The following is a 24,529-nucleotide window of genomic DNA, read 5'->3' on the forward strand; positions in this document are numbered from 1 at the left end:
CTGAACAACACTGCTTTTCCATGGCCAGAAAGCCATCAAAAGATCAACAAACCAACACCAACAAACCAAGAGCAGCAGCTTCCCCACTCCTCCTCAGGAATTACCTGAGGATAGATAGATTACTGCTTGGAATCAAGTGATGCATTTCTGTTCATTTACTCTTGATTTTCTGCCAAAGGCATCTATAGGGAAAGATGAATGTTGCTGCTACTGACTGAAATCAAAACTACAATACACAACAATCCATCAAACAAATTAAGGGCTGTGTTTTGTTATCACCACAAGCTTGCCTCTGACAAGCAACACAAAGGAGAATTACAAGCTCTGAAACAAACCTATTAACCAGAATTATGTAAACCTGAAGGATTTTATCAGATGTATTTCTATCAAAATAAAAGGGCAGGAGTTGCTGACAGAAGCAAGGTGGGAAATACTAATTGCTAATACCAATATACATCAATTAGATGTATAGCAACAGGCTTAGTTGACTTAAAAATTAATTAAAATACCCCATTCCCTCACAAAAGCCAGTAATGTATAACATAGCAGAACTGCAAATGGACTGAAATGCCTTTCTACTCAGGGCTACCTCCCCTTTTGAATGAAATTGCTTGCAATGCTCTCACTAAATGATTCCTAGTTCCTGGCTCTTAGTATTGTGTGAAATGTAAATGCATGTTTTGAGCATCTGCTTTTGAAATCACTCTCTCCCCTCTTTTACCTACAGTTCAAAAATCCTTGCAGTTGGAGTATTAGAGTCTTAATCAGGATTATTTAATCAAAAAATCCAGAATAGGTACAATTTCGATTTTTGCCTCTTCAGTCATGTTCAGCAAGGCAATAAAGCTCCTCCTTGCTGACCTCCAGAACAAGCTGTGCAGTTTCACAGGCACTATTGTTCTGCACATCACTATTAGCCACATCCACTTATTGTTACTGGATATTACAAAAAAAAATAAATTACTGGAAGGTAGACAAATGGCAAGCAGTCAATAGAACAGATCTGGGTCATCAGACTTTGGGGCAGAGGGAAAGGAAAACACCAAAGTTTTGTCTTCAGTCACCTGCACAAGGTACCACCTATTACCACCACTGGGATTCCTGAGAAGATGGAAGGTATTCACTGCAGGAAGTCCATTCTCAATTTTGAAGCCAAATAATTGCTTTTTAGTGACAGGCAATAAATATGAAAGAGAAAGAATTTTACACTGTAGGAAAGAAAGCTAATGGGGCAAATCTGGGTTATATATTTGTCACCTACTTTATGAAATCATCATCTTTGTCATGTAGACTTTCAGCAATGAGAAATGAGGTGAAGTGCACCCCCACTGTTCCATGGTTTTATTTTTAGGGCTTATTTCATCAGTTAAAGGTTGGCTTTTACCATCATTAAGGAGTGCTAAGATCAAGAGTACGCATGAAGTTTTCACTTTTATACCTATCAGTCTGCCAGGGGACTATTCTACCCAGAATAGGCAGAAGCTACCATCTTACCTAAGAGGGTTTTTTTACACAAAGTAGCAAATACCCTACTTTGCAATTACTTGCTCCCCATCACTTCTTCAAGGCAAAGAAGCCTTCAACCACGGGAAAGAAATGGAAGACTAAGGGCTGAAATAACTGGAGACAGCCCAACTCTCCTCACCCATCTTCTGTGCTGCAATTATTGTCCACAGTAATTGTTGTCTAGAGACTTTGCCAAATTTAACACAGTTTTGTCTTTTGTGCTCCTCCTTTACCACTTGCCACTGTTGGGATTAAAGGAGCAAGAGCCTTTGAGGTACAAATTACCTCTGAGCCAACCAGCCAGGGTGATGGAGGAATAAATGTGACCTACACATTTTGTCCCTCAAAAACACTCCACAGACTGAGCTCATGAATTCCATTTCCTTGGCTCAAGGCCTGGAAACTTGAGTCTTTACCAAGTGCCAGACCTCCCACTGAGGGCAAAATTAACCTCAGTTTACAGGTCAGAGCACTCTGATATCCTTGTATTTCACCAAATATTGCTTTAAGGATATGAGAATGAGGTTCTCTGAGTAGAGACATCTGAGACCATTTGGTAGGTTTTTAAAATCTGAAAGGTTGTTTGGTTTAGGCTTTCTTTGTTATACAACTCTAATGAGGATTATGCAATCTAGCAACCATCCCTCTTTCACTTATCACTGCAACCTCCTCACCAACCACAGACTGGTGTGTAGTTTAGAATTAATAAATTCATCTACATCTTCCTCGTGACAAAGGAAACTGTTGTAAGATTAATAATGCAGTGGTCACAAGGGTTTGTAAAGCTCTCTGCTACATCCTGCCTCTACAGGAAATGCTAAAATTGCAGTTTAATGCAACAATTGATGGAATCAATACCTTTGGCTTTAAATGGCTCACTAGCTTTTAGGACTCTGTCACTTTTAGGTTCACATCATCTTTGCTCTTCATGGTTTCCACACTTTCCTGTAGCTCTGTGCTATGTCTTTACCCCTTCTCCCCATCATTCCTCATGTGCTTGCAGCACCCTCTCCCAAGAAGACTCTTTAGCCAACTTGCAGCAACCAAGAGCACTTTTACTGTTTAGCTATGCTAATTGAATACCAGCTAGTTAATATTTAGTAAAAAACCCAGCTAGTACTGGAGAGAATAAACTACTCTACATCCTTTAAACTTTTATAAACTAAAAGAGAACAAATCCAGCATAACCACTTCTATAAAAGCATAAAAAAACCCCAGTTATTTCAAACTTTTTAGAAAGGTAAACAATGCAAGCCTCTGCTTCCCTGCAGTCATTCCTATTTTTCTTTTCTAATTGCTTCAGAAGAGCAGTTCACATTGTGTGGTCAGGCAGAGAAAAACATAATTAAAGTTACACAGAGATTGTCTAACTTGTTAGTATCCCAAGCCAAAAAGGGAAGAACTGTACTTTGGAGAATGAGTTTAAAAGGACACAGACTGGTTTAATGTTTGCCCTAATTTACAACAGATACAACTTTTCTTCCATTTAAAAAACTTATTTTCCATATTTTTCATTCTGTATATAGGCCAATCCAGCCTTAGCTCCAAACTAGCAACACACATTCTTTCATGCTTGCCTAGCCATGAGACACGTGAACTATACTGAAAAAAAATCTACACTGGTTTGTAAAGATTATCTAACAGAACAGGACAGTGTCAAAGGATGGCCAATTGAAAATTCCAACTGTAACTTTGATTTCAGGAAAACAAAAAAAAAATGAAAAATTCTTGCACAGAGCAAAGAGGTCACTTCACTGAATTAAGACCCACACTTTCCAAACTCTGCAGACTGTGATAAATGCCTTATTTTATTAATCTACATTTTTATGCAGAATTCACAAGAAAAAGGGGAATGTGTATGCACAATTTACATCTTACCCTGTAAATTGTGCATACACAGTGAAGGACATACTACAGAAACAGCAAAGAGCAGTGAGAGACTGATGCAGCAACCCAGTCTGTCCAACAGGTTTTAGGGAACACAGTTTGCTCAGGAACTAGACCGAATCAAAACCTCACTCCTGGGCTCTCCAGGGAACAACTAAGGCAAGGAGAACTCTTCTTCTGCATTGATCAAAGCAGTGGTGCTGCTGAGCTGCAGTTTGGAAAAAGCACAGTCAGATGGGTGATACCATGATAAGAAACTGGGATAAAAACCAGTCGACCACGTCTGGGTAAACCAGAGTGCTCACAAGAACACAACCATTATTACTATTAATTACTGTCTTCTGAAGGTGGAAATACAGTTTTAACTTCGCCTAAATAGGTATCACATCACCTGGTCACACCCTGATCAGCCACTGCTTTTAGAACATAAAGCTTCAGACCATTATTCTGCCAATACTGATACAGTTTGAGACATCCCCAGTATGGGAATTAAATTTCCATATTATAAACATATAAAACAGCTATTTTGGCTGTCTCTGACCTCCTACATGGGGATGAAACTCTTCAAATGCCACCAATAAACAGACTGAGCACAATTCAAATTAAATTTAAAAGAAAAAAAAGATGTCTTTTGTGAGTCCATCCTCCCATTCTACATTGCAAGCAGGAGCACTGTGATAGACTTACTGGTTACTGCCAATCACCATTTCTGCTTAAATTTGAAAAAAATATTCTAGGCTATACTGAAAGCCAGAGTCATCACTTGCAGATCCACTGTCCACAAACAAATCCATGTTCTACACACCCATCAAAAACTGGACAGGTATACATTAACACCTAACTCCAAATCTATGCTGTGCAGGCCCACATGTAGCCAAATTTTCAATGTAACAGCTACAAATTATTTTGAAAAACTAGTATCCACGTTTTTGACAGTCATAAAATGTTTTGTAACATTTTACACAACACAGCGTTGACCACAGCCAGTGCTTTAACTTTTCTACTCTCAAGCACACAGTGGTGCCCTTGTCACAACTTTTTTTTTAAATCTTCTTTTAAAAATACTACAGGACTATAAAGAATGTTCATGTTTGGGTTAATTTAAATTGAGTGCTTTACATAACCTTCTTTACATCACTTGAAAACCCCAAAGAACTAGGGTTAAAAAAAAAATAAAAAAAATCATCTAGTCAAACTAGGAAAGGTAATTTAATAGTGGGAAAATCTTACTTGAAGAAGTAGATACTGAACTGCTGAGATATATAAAGGACAATCATTCAAGCCTTTATATAGGCCATAATATGGAGGGAAATAAGCTCTTTACACTTTTTTTCTTAATATATTTGTAAACACTGCATCTATTCAGGAGACTTCTAAATGACTTCTTTAAAGTTTTATTTTGTTGCAGTTGACTTCTCCCCCTCTGATTTATTTAGGGCAGTTGCTACTGGTGTTTTGCACAAAGTCAAGTCAGGAACACTCCAACCACCCTTAGAAATGACAGACATTTCTCATACAGTCAGCAGAACTCGGTCAGCATGGTTCTGTACACGCACACACAAACATCAATATATTTAATAATAAATTATAAAACTTACTTTCCTGTATCTGAGGATTGGTTCCAGCCTCCTTGAATATCCCTTGTGTTATCTTTCCCAATATTATTTAAGATGGCATCATCTTTATTTACAGAATCCTCTTTTTTTCTAGATGTAGACTCTTCAATTCTCGGGTGCTTTGGCTGCATGTCCTTTGGAAAGGTATTTGTGCTCTGTAAATCCTTTTCACATCTGTTGGGTTCATCCTGGAAGGTAGAGGGTTTAGATTCCACCAAAGAAGATTTTGATGCAATATTAAACAAGCTTCCAAGGAAATGAAAAAAGCCTTCTCGGGGTTGCTTGTCTTTATCTGATGTTTTGATTCCAGGAGTCAAACTAGGAAGGCTATTAGCCTTTTTCAGCTCCTCCTGGATTTCAGACTTGCTGAGTTCTTCTGTGGAATGATTCTTCTCTTCATTTTGACAAGCCTAAGATAAATACAAAAAGCACACAAAGATGATGGTTCCTGTCATTTTCACACATTTCCAAATTCCTTGATTTTAATTTGCACCTATGCATTGTATTCTTCCAGGAGATCTCTCATTTAAAAAGGTTAAATCCCACTGTTTGCTGTCTTCTCCTTTTGTACAAAAGAGGTCCCCATTCCACAAAATGTAAAAAGGACTAAGACAGGCTAGAATATTCCCAAAGCAGCCACAGTGGGAAAAAATACAGGACAGATGGCAACAATTGCTTCAACTGCCATAAAAAAACATGGGGAAGAAGGAAGGAACAGTTATTTCACACTTCAGACTAATCCCCTCAGAAAGCACAGCTTCACAAACAAATCTCCATGTGCTTGAGAGAACAGTGCTCAGCTTGCCAATCTAGGCAGGAACACCACAGCCAAACACAAACACACAGAAAAGCTGAGGAGAATTGGGAACAGAATTGGGATAAACTCACCTGACATCCCAAAGGTCAATCCTACCTATTATCCTATCAGCAACCTGATGCTGAACGCTCTGACCAGCTCTCCTTCATCTGCACAGCTGTTTCCAAATGGATTTGTTGTCTTCAGCACTCAAACTGCCTGGATTTCCACACTGCAAAGTCCTACAGAGAGCACTGCCCCTGCACCGCTGACCTTCTGAGCTGCCCATGGGCCCTATCACTGAACTGAAATGAAGCAGCACCAAGGCAGGGCTTCACCTCATTCCAGCCACATGTTCACTTCTTCCCTCAACTCAGCTGAGCATCTGCACCCAGAGGCAAGGCAAGCTCTGTTCCTCACCAAATTATGCCCTTGAATTTCCCCCGTGTCAGCTCCTCTCAGAGATCCAAGTACTGCTGTCCAAGCTCATGTTACTTCTGTCAAGACCATCTGCCCAAAAGGATGATGCAACTTCATTGGAAGGCTTCACAAACACCACATTTTCAGCTTCACAATCTGAAAATGGTTTTTTTTTCCCCTGGACTAAAGTTTTCTGGGAAGCACCTCCCCGCCATCCCCACCCTTTGTACTGAGTGCCATAGGCTATTGCTGCCTATTTTATCTTTACAGTACAACCCTTGTAATTTCAATTCCTGATTCAACCCAGTTTATTAACATAGATTAAAGTTACCCAAGCTTTTCTCAGATGAAATCTATCCTGCTCAACAGGAGTGGGAAAGAACACGAACAAAACCGCCTATGCAAATTTTAGTTGTGTCAACAATACATTTGGATAAGAGCAATTGTTTCAAATTGGGCAACACCTACCCATCCAATCTACACAGAAAGCTACTGTTTCCACTAGGTGACCAATCCTATCTCCACTTGAAGTAATCTTAAACAAGCCAGAAGGCTTATTTGTTAATAGGCCATCTAGGATCATGTTAATAAGTGTTTTAATGAACTCAGCTTCATCCTTGGGGAACAGCACTTTCTTAAGAACTTTCAAGACATGTATTTAGTGATACTGGACCAGTGGTCTTTAAACTTCAAGCAATGCTTTTTCACCCTTTAAATACAGAGCAGATGCAATTTTTTAACATTAAAAGATGCATGTGTTGAAAATGGAATTGTTTAAGTGAGGACAGAAATTGAACAGCACTAATTTGTCCTTCAGAAATCCACACAACCTCCATTTTTTTTGTACAGGCAAGACACTTGTACAGCCACACTGAATTTCTAAGTAAACTTTTAGAAGTGGGCTAAGTCAAATTCTGGCCTTTTTCCATCCCACCTGTGACAAGCTCCACGTGCTCCCCACGTACTGCACTGATCAACAGCTGATGCATCACAAGGAGTGTAGTCACCCCCGTGGGATCCGAGATTTACCACTTTACACGTCAACTCTACCCAAATCCACCCCTGGAAATGAAGGTGCCAACTGTGAAGCTTGCAGATGTTCCACAGGACATCTGCAGCTCTGGCTGCTGTCTTCAATATTAGACAAGTAACACACAAGCCTGGAATGAATCTCTTAAATAATTAACTTTATCTCACAGGAACTGAGTACTTTGCATAAGGAAATACGAAACAGAAACAAGAAAATAAAATTATTTCTGAAATTTGATGAGTGAATGATTCACCATGTCAGCTTCTAAGTTCTACTGTCATATTTTCTTCCTTCACTTTGACTAACACCTCAGCATTCTTCAACACCAGATTTTAATCCAACTTTAAGTGAAGGAGGGCATTTCTGGGTAGTTTTGTGATTTGTACCATTCACACAGATTTGTCTAATCTAAAAGAGTACCTCAGTGCAGGAAATGCACACACCTCTTAATTCTTCTCTCTGCACAACCCTTTTAAGCCATAAACATTTATATTAATCATTAAAATATCTATGATGTTAACAACTAAATATATTAACTATAAAGGAAATTGTTGCATTAAAAACTTGACAACACTTTAGTCTTGCAAGTGTTTTTGTTTGCTGTTGTTTTGTTTGGTGGGGTTTTTCCCATTTTATAAAACCAGTTGTATTCAGAAACTAGTGGAGGGTTTGTTTGGCTTTTTCTCCTATTAGGAACTGAGACATGACACATAGTTAAATCCCTACATGTGAAAGTCTTCTCCCAGCAGCTCTGAGACATAACACTTGTAAAGACTGTGCTGCTTATTTGTGAGCATAATTTATGCCCTGCTTGAAAAGCTGTTTTGTAGTCTCTGCTTCCAGAAACAGAAATCTATTTAGACTTTCCTTCCTCTTTAATCTTCCTTTCTTTACTTAACTTTTGGTAAATCAAAAGAAGAGGAAGTTTTAATATGAAAGGGTCCTTCCATACCTTTAACCATAAATAGCATCTTGCATGAAAAAAAGCCGCAGAGAACATTTACACTGTGTTTATTTGAAGACATATGTGTGTATTAAGTCCTAACACAGAAACTATGCAAATCCTTCTTTCTTCCCTTCAATATAATCAATTCTACTCTCCATATATTCTCCCTCCTGCTCCACTTTGCCATAACAGACAGCTTGAGCTATTGCTATTTCATCATTTGCACACAAAATCTCAAGTCAAAGTCTGAAGCACTGTTCAGTCATTTTACAAACAGCACTGTTCCTGCTGCAGAGATTTTGAAGTTTGTATTTTAAGATGGTGCCATATTCAAATTGCTGAGACGAAAGCACATGATTTTACTTTACGAAAGCCAGCAAGCCTCTAGCACAGCAGGAGCCTTCAGGCACAAGTGCCTGATGAACGTGCAGCACGGTGGCAATTCCATGAGCCAGCACCACAGGAACTTTCACTTACCATTCCCCATGCCTCTGTTCCAGTCTGACAGAAGCCCCCAGTGAATGCTCAGGAAAAAACAAAAAGGGTGCAGGGTATATAGAAAGTGATCCTTTCCATGGTATATCCCACCAGTTTTCAACAGCCAGGGCCTCTAGCTGACCTTGACATAGAGCATTTGATGCTGTGTCACAATTAAGATTGAGCAGTTTGATATTCACAACACCGCAGGAATACCAGTGACTCTTGTTTTACCTACATTTCACGTCATCAGTTGAAGAAAAATAAATTTAAAAAGCCATCTTAGAGTGTCACAGCAGTCTGAATAGTTTCTCAAGCTCACCAAGAACACAGCAGTTTCTGGATGGAAACCTACCTGCCAGATCGCCTTTCTTTGCTGATGCAAGGATAAAAATTTTCCTGCTCTAGTGCTGTCTTTCCACTCCTCTTGTAATGAACTGTCATCAGTCTTCCCCTTGCCTCCCCTTTCCCACTCTCTGTGAGCTTTCGTGCTTGTGACATGCTTCATGAAGCTTTAATTAGCTTTTAGTCCTCTGACAACTCGTTACTCTGAGTTTTGCTGGGCAAGCCCTGGGTAACCTGGCCTGACCTTGTAGCTGAACTGAAGCTGGACTGGATGACGTTCTGGGGTCCCTTCAACCTGAATTATCCTATGGAGCTGTGCCCTCACATGCAACGAGGCCGCTGTGGCAGAGTGTGAAATGAGATTATGACTTCAATCGGGTGACGGAGGAGACGGCAGCGATAAATGACACTGTGTCTGGGCACTGTGCTCCCACTTTGCTGCACAGAAGCCTGGCAGCTGGGGCTCAGGAGACAAGCCCACGATGCCACGATGAATCCTGCCACCATGTCTCAGGCAGGATTCTTATCTCAGCTGATTTATTCAGCAGGAGCCGAGGTGTGTTTTCCAGGCTGTAATCCACTCCTGGCCGCGGCACAGACACCCGCCCTAATTGCACCTCGGCAGGCGGGCGCAGGGCTCGCCACCAGTGTGAACAATCCCCTGAGGTGGCACAACAGCACCCTGAGGAGGGAGTGCTTCGCTGGGTTTGCCTCAGTTTTCCTCACCTCCTGCACCAGCAGGGAACAGCCACCCTCGTGAACCACGCTTGCTCGGCAGCTGGGTGGCTGAAGTTTGAATTGCCGGAGGTTCTCCCTCAGCAAGGCCTACGTCCGTCTGCCAAAAATACAACCTCTTTTATTGCCCTAATGAGCGAAATGAAAACATTAACAGCATTAAAACACAGATCTCCCTGAACAAAGCATTCGCTTCCAGCCACAACTGCCAGACATTTCGGATTTCCCTCACCATGAATAGATGCTCATTACGAAGCAGAAACTCCAGACAGCCGCACAGGGACCTCTCAGGCCGCCTGTCCCGCAGCTCTGGGAGAACATCCTGCCTCCTGCACAGACACACTTCCACCACCTCATCTCTCCTGTACTTGTGGCAGAAGATGGCCTGCCATCCCTGATTTAGGATCATCACTAATTCACCCCAGAGACTTCCAACAAGTCATTTAAGCCCAGCATCCTGATATACTCATCTGGGAAAGGGTCACGGCACTGCTCCTGAGTTTCTGTTTGCTGGGATTTAGAAATCATTTAACAGCTTCGGGCTGAAGTGCTGGGTGCACAAAGTAGCACATTTAGGCACTGCCACCTATACTACAGGAAAATTAATTTTATTCCTAGCCTTAGCTTTGACCTTCCAACACAGCTGAGATGGCTGCATTTCATTTAACAATTATGAGCATCTCATTCAATCTGAACACCGACACAGCATATAAATTCTGTGTGCTAAGCAAAAGCCACAGTGATATAGCTGGGGCTGGTGGCAGGCTAGTTCATCCCCACAGTGAGTCATTAAATGCAGGTTTTTCAACAGATTTTCTTTCTCTGGGAGGTTAAAGCATATTTGGTGCAATCTCCCACTTTTATTTGAGTGAGTGGGACACACTGAGGTGCCTTAAATCCACATGTGAAATAAGCTTTTGTTTTTTTCAAGTACTGTGAGGAAAATCTTTTAGGCTTTTGTGACTAACAGACAATACTTATGGAAATCTAATGAAAAACTATTGGACATACTGAGACATAGGTTAGAAACAAGACTTATCTAAGGAAATTAGAATGGCATTAAGAAAAATTCAGGAAAAAGTACTATCAGACAGCGAAATACACAATAAGAACCCCTAGAAGTCCACTGCTGTTCATGAGACAAATGGATTGAAAAAATACATGGTTAAAGTGGGTTTTTCCTATGTAAGCCAGTAATCAGAATGGTGGGATAGAAGATGTAAGGGAGGTCCACCATTGTAAAAAACTGTTTCATCTTTACTAAAAAGTACCTTTTAACTAATGAGAAAAAGCAAAAACTCTGCAAAAAGAAACAAAGAGTGACTTGAGGTTTTGGGGGAATTTAAGTTAAAGATGAACTCATAATTGAATACCCAATTAACTGGAATATTTTGGCTTTTTAATACTGTGAAGTTTTCCTTCCACATCCGCATTTCTCTGGTTGGTTTGACATGAAAAAAATCAGGTCATGGCAACCCCGGAAGACAAGAGTAACTAGAAAACTAATGAAATCATGGCATCTTCATAATCAGGAGTAAAAGTTAAACAACAGGAAAGGACTTTTAGTCAAACTGTATCAGTTTTGCATTTTTAAAAATAAACCTGTTTAAAGTCAATGACTATTTAACATTTGGAAAGACAACTGCATCTGTTCAAAGTTCACCACTGGGACTTTAAAAATTTGTTTACCCATCTGAATTCTTGAAACAGCAAGGAGTCATTTATGTGTATTTAATTTGTCAGATGAGGAAAGAAAAGATGAAACAAACATTCTCTGAAACTCTACAGTATTATCCTAAAATCTGAGGAAGTATGCAGAGATAAATTCCCTGACAAGAACAGCAGATGAAGTAGTAAGGGTGACCATTTCAAATGAAAAGGTTGAAAAAAGGAGGTACAATTTGAAATCAAGTTTCTGCTAGGTCACATTCACAGGGCATTTTAAACTCCGTGAAAGTCTCTAGAATGACAAAATTAACTTCTTAATTTAAAAGTTTCTCTTCACACCATTTTCAAAATTGCAAAATTTTCCCTCCTGAATTTTATAATTAAATTATTTTAAAGCTCTGATCAAAGATTAAAAACTGGTATTCACTTCTGAGCATGCAACAATCACCTCATTACTACAAGGGCTACTGTGGAGCCAGAGAACAGAATTAAATTGTCTGTCTTCTGTTCTTTTCCCCAAAGTCTTCTAGTACTACACTTTCATTGCCTTTTAATTAATATGTTTTCACAAACAAAACAACTTCTGTTCTCTTTTATTTGACAATTTCTTGAAGCTTGGGGAAAAAAAGAAGGTGAAATCTACCTTTTCAGTGGAGAAGGTGACAGTACACTGGGAATAGGATGAGACAGCGTGATTTCCACCTGCACTTACATTCAATTGGGAAATTATAGCACCTGGCATCACACTTCTGCTTCATCTGCCTGCTGGTTTTCTGAGCTAAACAGACCAAGGTTTAATCTTTTTTCTTTTTTTCCCACCCATCCTGAAATGAAGTTCCCTGCTCATGATCCCTTTTTTTAAGAAGTAGTAAAGAGGGAAGCATAGATTTCTAAAAATCTTCAGTATGACAAGGGAATTTACCAGAACTTTAGATGGGATGATCTTGAAATATCTTCCTCAACACAGACAGCTGTTAACACCAACCATCAATTTAAGAAAGTGTCCTGGGAAACTTAACGGTACCACCTATAAAATTCCATTTCAGCAAAAGTCTACATCATGGCTGAAGAGAAAAAGATTTGCTTTTAGCTTTCACAAGAGAAATACTGATTATACAAACTCCAAAACCATTCTTGTTTTATCTTTGATTTGTTGCTGTGGGCAGCAACAGCAAGAGTTTTCAAAAGTAACCCTCAGGTTTTTCAAAAATTCATGGTTGGCAGCAGTAGTCCATCTCCCTTGACTCCCGAAAGACGAAGCATCTCTCTCTCTGATTTCTAATTAATAAGTCAGGAATTTAGCAGGAATTCACAGCCTGAGAAGACATTACTTAGATAATTAGTGATGAAATTTAAAGTGATGAGATTTTTGAAAAAAAATCAATATAAAATAAAACCATGACAATATAAATCCCCACCCCATGCTATATGGAAAGTAGTATGTAGTTAACTGAAACTCGAGGTTTAATTTTGATTTCCAACTTTTTAGTAAAACTTAAAACTATAGTCAGAATAAGAGACATTCAGTAAGAACAGCAACTTATATTCATCAAGTTCATGGGACTTCAAAAAAAATCTTTTGTAAATTGGCACACTGGATGAAAAATTTTGTGACAGAGAATTGCAGCACAAATTAGGCTGAAAGGAATGTGGCTGGGGAGGTCATGCAGTCTGTGCTCCTGCACAAAGCAGCTCTGGTTCATCCAGCTTTGCTTTGAGTATTTCCAAGCATAAAGATTCTGCAACTCTCTTGGGCAAACTGTTCCAATACGTGACCATTTTTATAGTAAAGGGTGGGGGAAAAAAAAAGGGAATTCATATAGGTTGGATTTCCCATGTTCCAACTTGTACCCGTTGCAACTCCAAAAAGAAGCTGGCTCCATCTTATCACATAATTGCAGTCCTTGCCATCAAAATTTAATACCATGTCTCCTGCTTAAATACAGCAATCTTTATGTTGCCTTGAAACGAAATTCATGTGAGAAAGCAGAGCTACAAAATAATCTCTTCTCCTTGTTCACAGTGTACAGGAGTACTTGTCAGAGGACAATTAGCTACAGGTTTAATTTGTAGAACAGAAGCTTTAAGATGGCATGTTAGGAAAAAGGCTTTTTAATTATAGGGTCTATGAAATTGGTAGAACAGTTGTCTGATGAAGTTGGAGAGATCTTAAAAGATCTCCATCCCTGGAGGTCTTTGAGAACAAGTCAGACAAACTTTTATCAGGTATGACATAGATACAGAGATCTCACCTTGGGGCACAGCAACAGACTTGATAATCTCTGCTGTACTTTCTGCCCCTGAGTTTGCTATGAAGGTTGAGACTGTCTCAGGCTAAACTCAGGCTTGAGCCTATGGGCCAAATGATAGAATACTTGGTGCTACTGAAATACTGTAATCTAAATTATACATTTGGTATATCAAATTTGCACTTACTTTCTGGAACTTCTGGGTTTGCCTGACAGAGCCCACATGGTGGCTCCTGTGCTGAAATGCTTAAGAATTCTTTCCTAATGGGTTATGGAAGAATGTGCTATTTTCTCCACACACTGCTACAGGAAGGCTATCTGGGGATCATGAAACACACTTTTTCAGGGAGCACTGTTGCAATATTCCCTTTGAAAACAAAGTCCCTGTAGCACTAAAAGTGAGGTTAATGATATACTAACGTGTACTGGACACTGTGTAGTGCAGATACTTAGTACACTGAACATGAAGTTGAAGAGCTGTTTACATCCACACAGCCATCTGTTCAACAATCACGCTGCTCAAACGGAGCGTTTACCCAGCAAGGACACCCTTTACAGCCCTAATTCAAAGAAACAGAAGCAAAACAAAATCTGTAAATAAATATGGAGGTGGGGAGGGGCTGTGCTGCTTCTGCAATCAATTAACAGACACAGCAAGTACATTTCAGTAATATTTTCTTGAAAATGATCAAGTGATGACTGATAAAGTCCCCCTGGTGCACAGAAAAATTAGGCTTAATATTTTCAAAAGGTGCGTATCAAAATATCTTTTTCTCTCAATAAAATAAATATTTCATTGTAGGGAAAAAAATAACAGGAGTAAAGTACAGAAGTGGAGTCTAAAGCGCTCAGAAGAGTCAAAGAACTACCATAGATCAGCACAATTCCCAGCTCCACTCACCCAGTCAGTTATAATTTAGACATTCGACCTTTGCTGCTAAATCAGAGACTTACAGCTCCTCTGCTATTTTGGCCCTGGCCTCCTGCTGAGATGGCCAATGAATATACAAAATCACAGCATGGAAATCTATCAGAAATATGATGGCTCATTAACTTGGTGACAGCTAACACACACTACATGGTTTCACTTTTAGTCACCATCCACCTGAAATGCTGAGGTGGAAGCACAGCTCAGAGACATGGGCACGCTTGGAAACCTGGCCAAAAGTGATCCACACATAGATTCAGACATAGTTCACAAAACACACTTTCCACAACATTATTTTTTGTCAGCCTACAGTAACCTTGATGATTGAATGAGAAAATCTGAAGCATCTTCTAGTAACACAAATCATACCTTTCACAGAATCATTTAGGCTGGAAATTAAGATTATCCCAAGACCACAATTAAGACAGTGTCAGTTCTCTGCAACTGCTCTGGTGCAGCCTGGTGATCTTTGCAGAGGACAGTTTATTTTGGCCAGCGTGGTGTTACCAAATTTCAAGTTTGTATTGGAGACAGCAGTGAGAGGAGAAAACAGAGCATCAGAGGGGGAGCATCAGAAAACTAATACTTTCTCTACTTCCTCTGAATAAGTTTTCACTATCTAGTTGTAATTTCTGTGCACACAAGATAAAAAAATTAGACTGCTAAAAGCACTCACTACAACACATATGAAACTGTTGAAGTATATCACAAGGTTATTGGTCAGCTTAGGAAAAAGGAAAGTGAGTTAGACAGGAAGCTCTCAGTACAGCTGAAGAGGCAACACATTTTAGTAATATGAAAACCACACCTTCTTCCTAAAGCCTATACAAGCACCAGGTATTATTTCAAAGACAATGTCATGGTTTTAGGGTTTTTAACATACGTCTATAACAATATAATTAAATTAAAAGTTATAGAAAGACAAAGAGGAGATCAGATATTTGGAAAAAAACTTTACAGCACTAATTTTGGTACCATCTTTTAGTACAGTATTATAAAAACATGGGTTCTGAGCAAGACCATTAAAACAGATTCAGCAGGAAAGATTCTGAATTGTGGCTTTTGTAAATTAAAAAAAAAATTAATCAGATTTTATTTTTTTTGCAAGAAAGAAATATTCTTAGGTAACTTAAACTTGCTGTGCTTGCTTTGCTCCACCTACACATCCTGCTTTTTCCTTGAGACCTAGCCCTATTCATACTTCCTTTAAGCAATTCCTAGTGCTGAAGTGCTGTGCACATATGCTGAATGCTTCCCCTTCCTCAGTCCAAACCCTCCTCCAAAGGAAAATCTGGTTTGGAATCTTTCACTGATCTGACACAGAAAAATGAGATTTTTTTAAAAACTGAGAAAATTTTCTTCTATTATAGTAAATAGAATCCTCTCTGGCTTATCAGAAAGCTTTCTGCCTGCATTCCAAGGCATAAAATCAATGATTTATGGTAAGAGGAAGCCATGCAGTGGCATTTTCCAGGAGCTCTGAACTGACAGAGCTGGCCTAAATCCACCCGGCTTCTGAACAAACATTGTTTCCCACCTTGCTGTAGAATAACCACAGTCAAAACAGAATTTTATTGGGAAAATAATCCTGCTAGGGTCTTTGTAGAACACCTGAAAAGTCTCAAACTTTGGTGAAGCACAAACAAATGGTCCCTATATACTGAGGATGTAACTACACAGGGACTGTGGGCTCTGCAGAAGGGAGCACTTCCTTCTCCACACACCATGAGGGCTCAATGAATGCAACATGCAATAGAAATCTCAGATTAAGTGTGTTAAGAAGCCTACAAATAAATCTGGCTGACTAGCCAAGCCCCTTCTGGGGAAACACCCATCATATTATCTGCACTGAACTGAAACAACTCTGAAAAGGAACAAAAATTCAAGCAAAATTGCTTAGTGACAGGATCACTAAAACAGCTCTGTGCAGGGCAAGATGTGACAGCAGCAAAGACAGCTGTTATCACCTGTCCTGTACACAATTATTTATGGTATTTGGCTGAATCTAAGCACAACTTTAGAGGTGTGCCTAGTGCCACAGGAGAAAGCCCTGATCACAGAGGAACATGTCCTTTTCCTGCAGTACAACACTTACAGGACAAGACAAGCATGATTAACACGAGTAACTGGTGAGGAGCACCCGACGTACAGACAAATTTCAGCAGAAAGATCTTACAGCGCTCTGGCTGGCAACCAGCAGACCTTCAGGCAAGCAAAGACTTGCTGGTTAGATATTCATAAATTATACAGAAATGGTGCTTTAGAGCAATGCCTGAAAACATGGTTTGATAAAAATATTAGCTGTCCTCTTCACTGGCTAACTGCACGTGGAATTACCACTGAAGCCAAAATTTTTTCCTTTAATTAAATACGTGGACTTTATTTTAATAATGTGAAGCACAAACAGTCTTCCTGTCTTCAGCATGTACATTAACACCCTGGCATAGTAGATCCTAAGCCAGAATATGGCAATCAGGTGCCACACTGCAGTACAGGAATGCATTCAACACCAGAACTAACAAATAGTCACAAGCAGAGGTTTTACCTAAAGTAAATATTAGTCAATAAAAATCTTACCTTCAAAAGTGTAGGCTGAGTTGTGCTTTCCTTTTGGCTGCTCTTTGAATTTATGGCTTCACTCCCTTTGTTTTCAGAACTGAAAGACAAAAATATTCTGTAACACTGAGTATTTGCATTATTCAAATCCTCTCAAGAGCCAACACATTCAATTTAAACACAAGACAGCTTTAACTTAGAAGGACAGAAAAACATATTTTCCAAACTGTAGCACATACTCTGCAGATATTGTAACTGAAAAAAAACAAGTCCCAAAAAGCTGAAGACAGAACCATAATGACTATTTCACCTCATACACAGGTTTTGAACTCAAGCATTCAGAAACAGCACACAGCATTTCAGCTCTTCCAGCTGAAAAATAACAAGATTTCCATGCCTGTGTATTATTTTTCAGCTGAACAATGATCTACCACAGCAGCATTCATTGCCACAGGACCACCTGGCAAGGCACACCCCATCCTGAGGGCTGTGAGCAAGTGGAATGTACTCTTGGCAGGTGGAATCATCCCAAATCACAGCCACCACATTGAACAGTTCTTCACTGAATGTGCCCAATGGGCCATGCAAATGCAGAACACATTTTAGAAAGAGGACAACAGGTACATGTTTATTTGCAAGGTCACGCCTACTGTTCCATTTTAAACGTCAGAAGTCTAAAACCACGTGTCCCAGGAAATTCACTAAATTCAAATTTTCTTGAGGCTTCATCTTTGGAATGAAGGGAACCAACTCCCTACCCTCAACCCCAGTTCTTAGAACAGATCCTTATACACAATCCAGCAGAGAACATTTTAATAAAAACCTTTATGCTACAAGCAACTTAAAAGGAAAAACATTATCAAGGAAAACATTAGGTGATGTTAATGACAGACATCAGTTCCTGCACTGTGTACCATTACATGAAGAAAAATAACTTTGTGCTAACATATCATGTGAGCAAGTATTTCAACTAATTCATAATCACTTTGAATACCCTCCTTTACCAGTCTTAAACATTTAACTTTGCTACTGAAAAATGCACAAGCCCTTATTTCTGAACTCAGTGAAGAGATGAACTGAAAGCTCCTCAAATAAAAAAAAAAGCAATTATTAGCAGTTTGATGAAATTCCACCAGGATTTGGAGAAGGAATTAAGATGCTGCTGTAGCCCTACTGCTCCTGACTGTAAACCACAGGTAAGCACATCTCAGTAAGACTCCCAAAATGAAAGGTTTTCTTCCTATTGTGGATTAGGCATCTGCATTCAGTATACACTGATATACACACAAAATGCAAATGCCACTCTGACTAAAGGTAAGTTTCTTTCTCACCTACTCAGAGACAACATTCTCTTAATAAAAATGACAGCAGAACCCTCCTGCTATTAAGTTTACCCAGATATTTCTCATCTTTTCAGATGTATCAAAAGAAAAGCTTCTTCCTCTCATTTACAGATCATCTCCAAGTTGAAACCCATGTACTTTCACATCACCTTAGGTAATCTCTCATAATGCACCCATAAACACAAAGATGCTTTTTCAGGGAGAGCATCAGACAAAGTCTTGGCTGCTCTTTGCCTCCTTGGAAGACAGAGCAGATGAATTAATATTCTGACCTATTAATTTCTTCTGCTACTAACATGTTTCATGAAGGGGATGTCACAATCACTCTGGGCAGTCTGGCACACTAATAAAAGTGTTTCTCTCTACATAACCTATTTTCTCTCTCCTAGCTTTTGTTTTGTTGTTGCTTTAAAAAAAAAAAACAAACTAAAACACAAAACACCCTTCTCAGATCCACATGGCTTTTCCTAATGTTGATACATTTGAGATGAACAGGAATTCTCTGGATTTAAGAGTGGAATAATGAGGTTGATGTCTACCAGACATTCCTCCTAAGCTCAGCGTATCACTCTTTATGGAACTGTCTGCAGACCACACATGAGATCCTTGCTTTCATTAAGTCCTGCCAGCATACATTACCAGTGTTGAATTATTCCATGACTTCATTTTGCTTGAAATCTTCCCTTTACATCATGTGTTTTTTCCCCCCCAAAACATTTTTATTTTTTCCACTTTTTGTTTATATTTTAAATACATTTTTGTACTACTTTCTTCTATCTAGCCATAGAAATTCCACAGCATACATACCAAAACTGAAAGAATGCAATTCAGCAGATAAGCATCTTAAAACCAACAAGTAAAATAAAAAAGTATCAAAACTTTCCTTTCCAACATAAAATAACCCTAACTCTGGAAGCATTTCCCCACACCCTTTCATGGTTTATATTCTAGCGTTTCTACATTCCTTAACCTTTTGCTTGAGGGTGTAGTTCCTCAAACATGCTGACTTTGTCAGCAGAACCAGCTTTAGAAATCTCCACTCCTTCCTCTTCAACCTCAACATCTCTACATCCTTAACTCAGCCAAGAAGGGCTCTCAGTAGGGCAACATTGTTTGATAAAATCAAGAGGGAGGCAGAAGTTTCCTTGAGGAAAAATCCAGCTTGTGATCCAGTTTATAGTGCAGTGATTTTGAACAGCACAATGAAGGGACAACAAATGTCACTCAGCAGGAACATGAAGGACAAACCACTGCCCCTCACATCACCACAGAAGCTGCTTGGTGTGAATCTCTTCTCCCCTTAGCCAGGGCCCAGTTCTAAATGGATCTCTGAAACCAAACGCATTGAGTTTCACAGCACAAAAAGCTGTAAGTTTACAGCACAAAAGCTTCTTTGCTGCACAAAGGCCTCATGGGTTGTGTAGGATAAAATGGCTTTGTTTCTCTCAAAGAGAGAAAGGCTACCTTTTGCAGCCTAAACACCACAGACACAGGGGCTGGGCCACACTCAGTGCCTGGGAATGGAGAACCTGCTGCCTACTCCTCATTTCACTCACACAATGCAACTTTGCAATCCCCACTAACAACTCCCTACAAATTACTGGGCTTTCCCTCGTCTCATCATAGCATCCACAACATCACTGTGACCTAGGGCAACAGCTGTATTTATAAAGTTTGGCTCCACAGAGTTTCAAGCTTTTCCAGAGCAGTGCCTTTCTGGAGCACTTTGCTACGGCAGGTACCACCAAGGTTACCTCCATCTGTGCTTAACCACCCGCAGACAGACCAGCCACCTCTCAGGAGAGCATTCCACACCGGTCCAGTCAGGAAGATTAATTCATCTTCAACTCTGTGCTTCACAAACAACTGTTTGTTCATTATTATTATTATTATTTTTTCAACATTATTCACCCAAAACCAGGCATCTACTAAGCCATGTTTTGAATCGATTTGTCTTTGCTTTTAAGCGGTAAAAGAGCAAAGCGTGATCTTAGGAAGAAAGAAAAAACCTCTGCCAATTTGCTTCCATGGTCTTCTTACCTACCCAGGCAGTCATTTACAAATTGTCACAACCACTTGTTTACATATTTAGACAGATACTACTCTCACTTTATAAAGGGAGGGAAAAAAAAAAAAAGGCATGGAAATACGAAATAAAAGGACATTGTGACAATTAATTCCAGAAACCCAAGCCTCTCAGATATGTAATCTACTGCCCTTCTGTTGCTATTTCTGCTAGACATTCCTTCTTCTCTTATGTATTAGTGCATCCAACAGAGATGGATTAATCTTTAGCGAAGGTTTAGAGGAAGGTTAGAGGGATTTCTTCTCCTCAGCTGTCTTGCTGCTCTTTCTACTGTCTTGCCAGCATGCCTAACCTGATTAGCATCACTCTTATTCTCTAACTAATCAAGATTAAATTTAAGTTAGAGAATGGTATCTTTTGTATCTTCTGAACAAACCTTTCTTTGTGCCGTTTTCTGTTGCTTTTTGTTCCTCTGCTGCTGCCTCTGTTTTGACCTTTCTGTAATACTTAGACAGGTGGTGTCTGAACCAGAAGCAGGTTCGTGGTCCAAGTTTTTAATCATTACACTTTGGAAAGAGAGGTTAAGAGATTCTTACGAGAAAGACATGCTCATATTCTGCATTGCTGCTCACACAAAAAGAGATTACATGAGGGATTACAGTCAAGAAAAAAAAAAAGCAATTTAATGGAGCATATTTAAGTACACGGCTTTCAAGGTCTTTTGCAACTGCCTCTAAAAACAGAACAAGACAATTAGAAACAATCACATTTTCAAAAGGCCCTCACAGCATCTCTCTATGGTGTGAGAAGTCTGCTTCCTCCATCCTTGTCCTTCAAAACAATCCCTCAGAACTTGAAAATGAAAAGCCCATCCCCTTCTTCCTTTATTAATCCACCCCACCCATGTTATGCACGCAGCAGATTGTGAATGTGTTGTGACAGATAAAAAAAAAATAAGCTACAGGAAGCATACAAGTAATAAAACACAAAAACACAAGTTTGGATGAGACCGACCACACACAGAGTTCTTCAAACAAAGTAACTGCTGTGACATTTTAGGCTCCTTTTATGAGGAGAAGGCACGGACTGCCTGTTGCTGTTTGGGAAGGGGGAAATTAATGGGCACTCCCTTAAGGAAATGGGGACAGCTGACTAAAGCTGAACTCCAGCTCAGCACTACCACAGCACTTGTGGATGTTGACCCTCCCTACTCCTCCCAGGGCTTTGAATCAAATCTCCTCTAATGTAGCAGCTCCAGCATTTATTTTTCATGCAGTCCACGTGTAAACAGACAGGTGAGGGCTCCAGCATTTTGCCATCTTCTCTCTCTTAGGGACAGATGACTCCCTGAGTAGCCAAACCCTCTCTGCTACCACATAAGACTGGCATTGTTTGTTTTTAATTGGTCTTCTCCTCAGATTAACTCAGGAACCATTTAATGTGATGACTCATAATGGTAAGAGAATAAGCAATTCCCAATCTCAAAGATGCTTTTTAGGTTTGCTTTCTTCATTTCTTTATTTCAGCATTCTGGGGTGTGATGCCAGCTCCTGAGCCCTGCCTTTCCTTTCTCTCTGAACAAACCTAACATTCCTCTCTGGGAAATACAGCTCGTGGTTCTGATGTCATGACTTCTTTCCAATTTCACTTTGTGACAACAGTTACCCATTCAGCTGGCCTTCCAGAAGGCTATTTCAGTGGGGATACATTGAAACAAGGATTTCATCACCTAGGACATTAAAATCCATTTGTGCAAGAGCCTTCCTGAAGAATGTAAATGAGTAGAAATCCACAACTCTAATAATATCATCAAATGTAGATGTGCAAGACCTCAATGAAGTTCCAGCACATTACAGTAATTCTCACGCCATAGCTACAAACCAGCAGTAGTAATGAAATTTTTACCATAAAACTGCAAAGAGCCATAGGTTGCTTAGTATTGGTTTCTTCTTTGTCCCAGTTTCCAAGTGGTAATTAAAATGATGACTGAAAAAAAATTCAGACTTTTTAATTAATATCTTTATATATATATACCAGTTACCCTGCTTGCCATACAGACCCTTATGATTACTGCAGCTGGCCTCTTGCACAATACAGATTATGAAATTTCACCAAGGGAGACCTGTGTCAAGCCTTTAACAAATGACAAGAAGTTATGGTTGAAAAACAGCAAACTATGGAAAAATGACCACATTTGTAAGTAAGATCTTCCCACGTAAACTACTACTAAATTCACTACTCATTAGGCTTAACTAGTCAAGTCTCATGTCTCATCAATCTACATCTATGTGGGACAGGTTATAAAAGTCTCAGATTCAAATAACCTCTGAAGCCACAGGTCTGCTATAACATAAAGCACTTAAATCTGATTTCCCTTCCAGTTATATTCCTCGAGGCGGAGTCATTTCTCAAACTTCAACATTGTCATTTCAAAATGAAATGCCACTGAGCTTCTTCACTTTATTCTGTGAGGGAGGTTTTCCAGGCACCAAATTGTTCCAGAGCTCTTTCCAGAGCCCTTTTCAGTTTGCCAGCATCCTTTTCATGATAAATCATGGACACCAACCTGCAGCAACCAAAGAATCCACAGAATACATGTGTTTTGTTGTTTACACACCCGACAATCACATTTTCTTCTCTGAGCCACCACTTTGGCAGCTCATGTTTAACTGGCTGTCAACCATGGCAATTTAGTTTGTTTCCAATGCTGCCTACATGGTGATTTCCGTACTTTACACTCTAATCATCCTCAAACTTTACATGCTACAGTTTTGTCCTCTTTTAAATTATCTGTGAAGATACTGATTCAAAAATACATCCTTTTTTTCATTTTCTTCAAACAGATTAAGTAGAAAATTATTTATTACATCTAGGGTTTTTTTATATTCCTCTGTATGTTGAATTTTAGCCTGCTGTTATTACACTTGCAAATATTTTAAGTGAGGCATCAGTGCCAAGTCTTAAGCATCTAAGGATGAGATGTCAGCAGTTTGTCAAGTGAAGCTGTAATCTCATAAACAAAACTGAGCTTGACAATTCCCATCTTTCAGTGATTTTACAATCAATACCATGTTTATTAACTTCTCAGGTTGCCTGGGAGAGCAAGTAAATCAATTTTTCTATCCCTCCCCTTTAATCCAACTGAATAAAATATACTTTAAAGGGAAACACCTTCCTCTAGGCACTATCATCACACTTGTGAAGACATTTGTGTGCTGTGCAGCCAGGAGAACTATTAGAACTTTATCTAAAAAGCCAATTTTTTAGGAGTCAAACTTCCAGCACATACTATGAGGAATATAAGCAAGGGTACAGTAACCATTTGTTAAATTTACTGAAAGGAAAATACTACTGTAAAGCTCAGAGGCAACAAGATGTGAGGAAATCAACTGAATGCAAAAAATTGGCTTGTGCATCATGTGACAGCTAAAACATGTTAGCATTTAACAGAAAATAAATGCACTAGCATCTTAGAAGAAAAAAAAACCCAATTAATTAAAACCTCTTTCCTCTGTTTCCTTCCCCACCCCAAAACCACAATGTTGCCCTTTTCTGTAAAGCTCCGGAATGAAAAATTTCCAGTGAACTTCTCAGCAAGATTCCCAGGCTAACACACTTCTTGGGAAACCAAATAACAGCAGCAGTGACAAAATCTGCCTCTAGTCTCTGGCAAGACTGTTGGGGCTTGTCTTAAAGAGAGAGAGAGAGAATTTTGCACAGAAATTTGAATGTGAAGTTTCTGGCTGCTGCTTCTGTTCCCAAACTTAGGACACATGCACAGAGGAGGAGAATTGAAGACATTAAGACAAATGGTAAATATAAAAACAAGTTATTGAATTTGAAATTAGAGGGTCAAAGGAAAGCAAAGCTGGTATTTAATTTAAAACAAATACAGAAGGGAAACTGAAGAAGAGGAAAGGGGGAAGGAACAGGAAAGGGGGAAGGAACAGGAAAGGGGGAAGGAACAGGAAAGGGGGAAGGAACAGGAAAGGGGGAAGGAA

General features: G+C 39.4%; 1 protein-coding gene across 1 annotated transcript in view; it reads right to left on the reverse strand.

Moving 5' to 3' along the window:
- The window catches only part of CRYBG3 (crystallin beta-gamma domain containing 3), an 81,935-nt gene that overhangs the window by 50,188 nt on the left and 7,218 nt on the right, over window positions 1–24,529 (reverse strand). The window contains exons 2-3 of the mRNA XM_015620380.2: window positions 17,181–17,259; window positions 4,992–5,419 (exon numbers count right to left, since the gene is read on the reverse strand). Of these exons, the coding sequence (XP_015475866.1) occupies window positions 4,992–5,419; window positions 17,181–17,259 (507 nt within the window). The remainder of the gene's footprint in view (window positions 1–4,991; window positions 5,420–17,180; window positions 17,260–24,529) is intronic.

Source organism: Parus major, chromosome 1 (assembly GCF_001522545.3).
Source record: "Parus major isolate Abel chromosome 1, Parus_major1.1, whole genome shotgun sequence".
NCBI classification, from domain to species: domain Eukaryota; kingdom Metazoa; phylum Chordata; class Aves; order Passeriformes; family Paridae; genus Parus; species Parus major.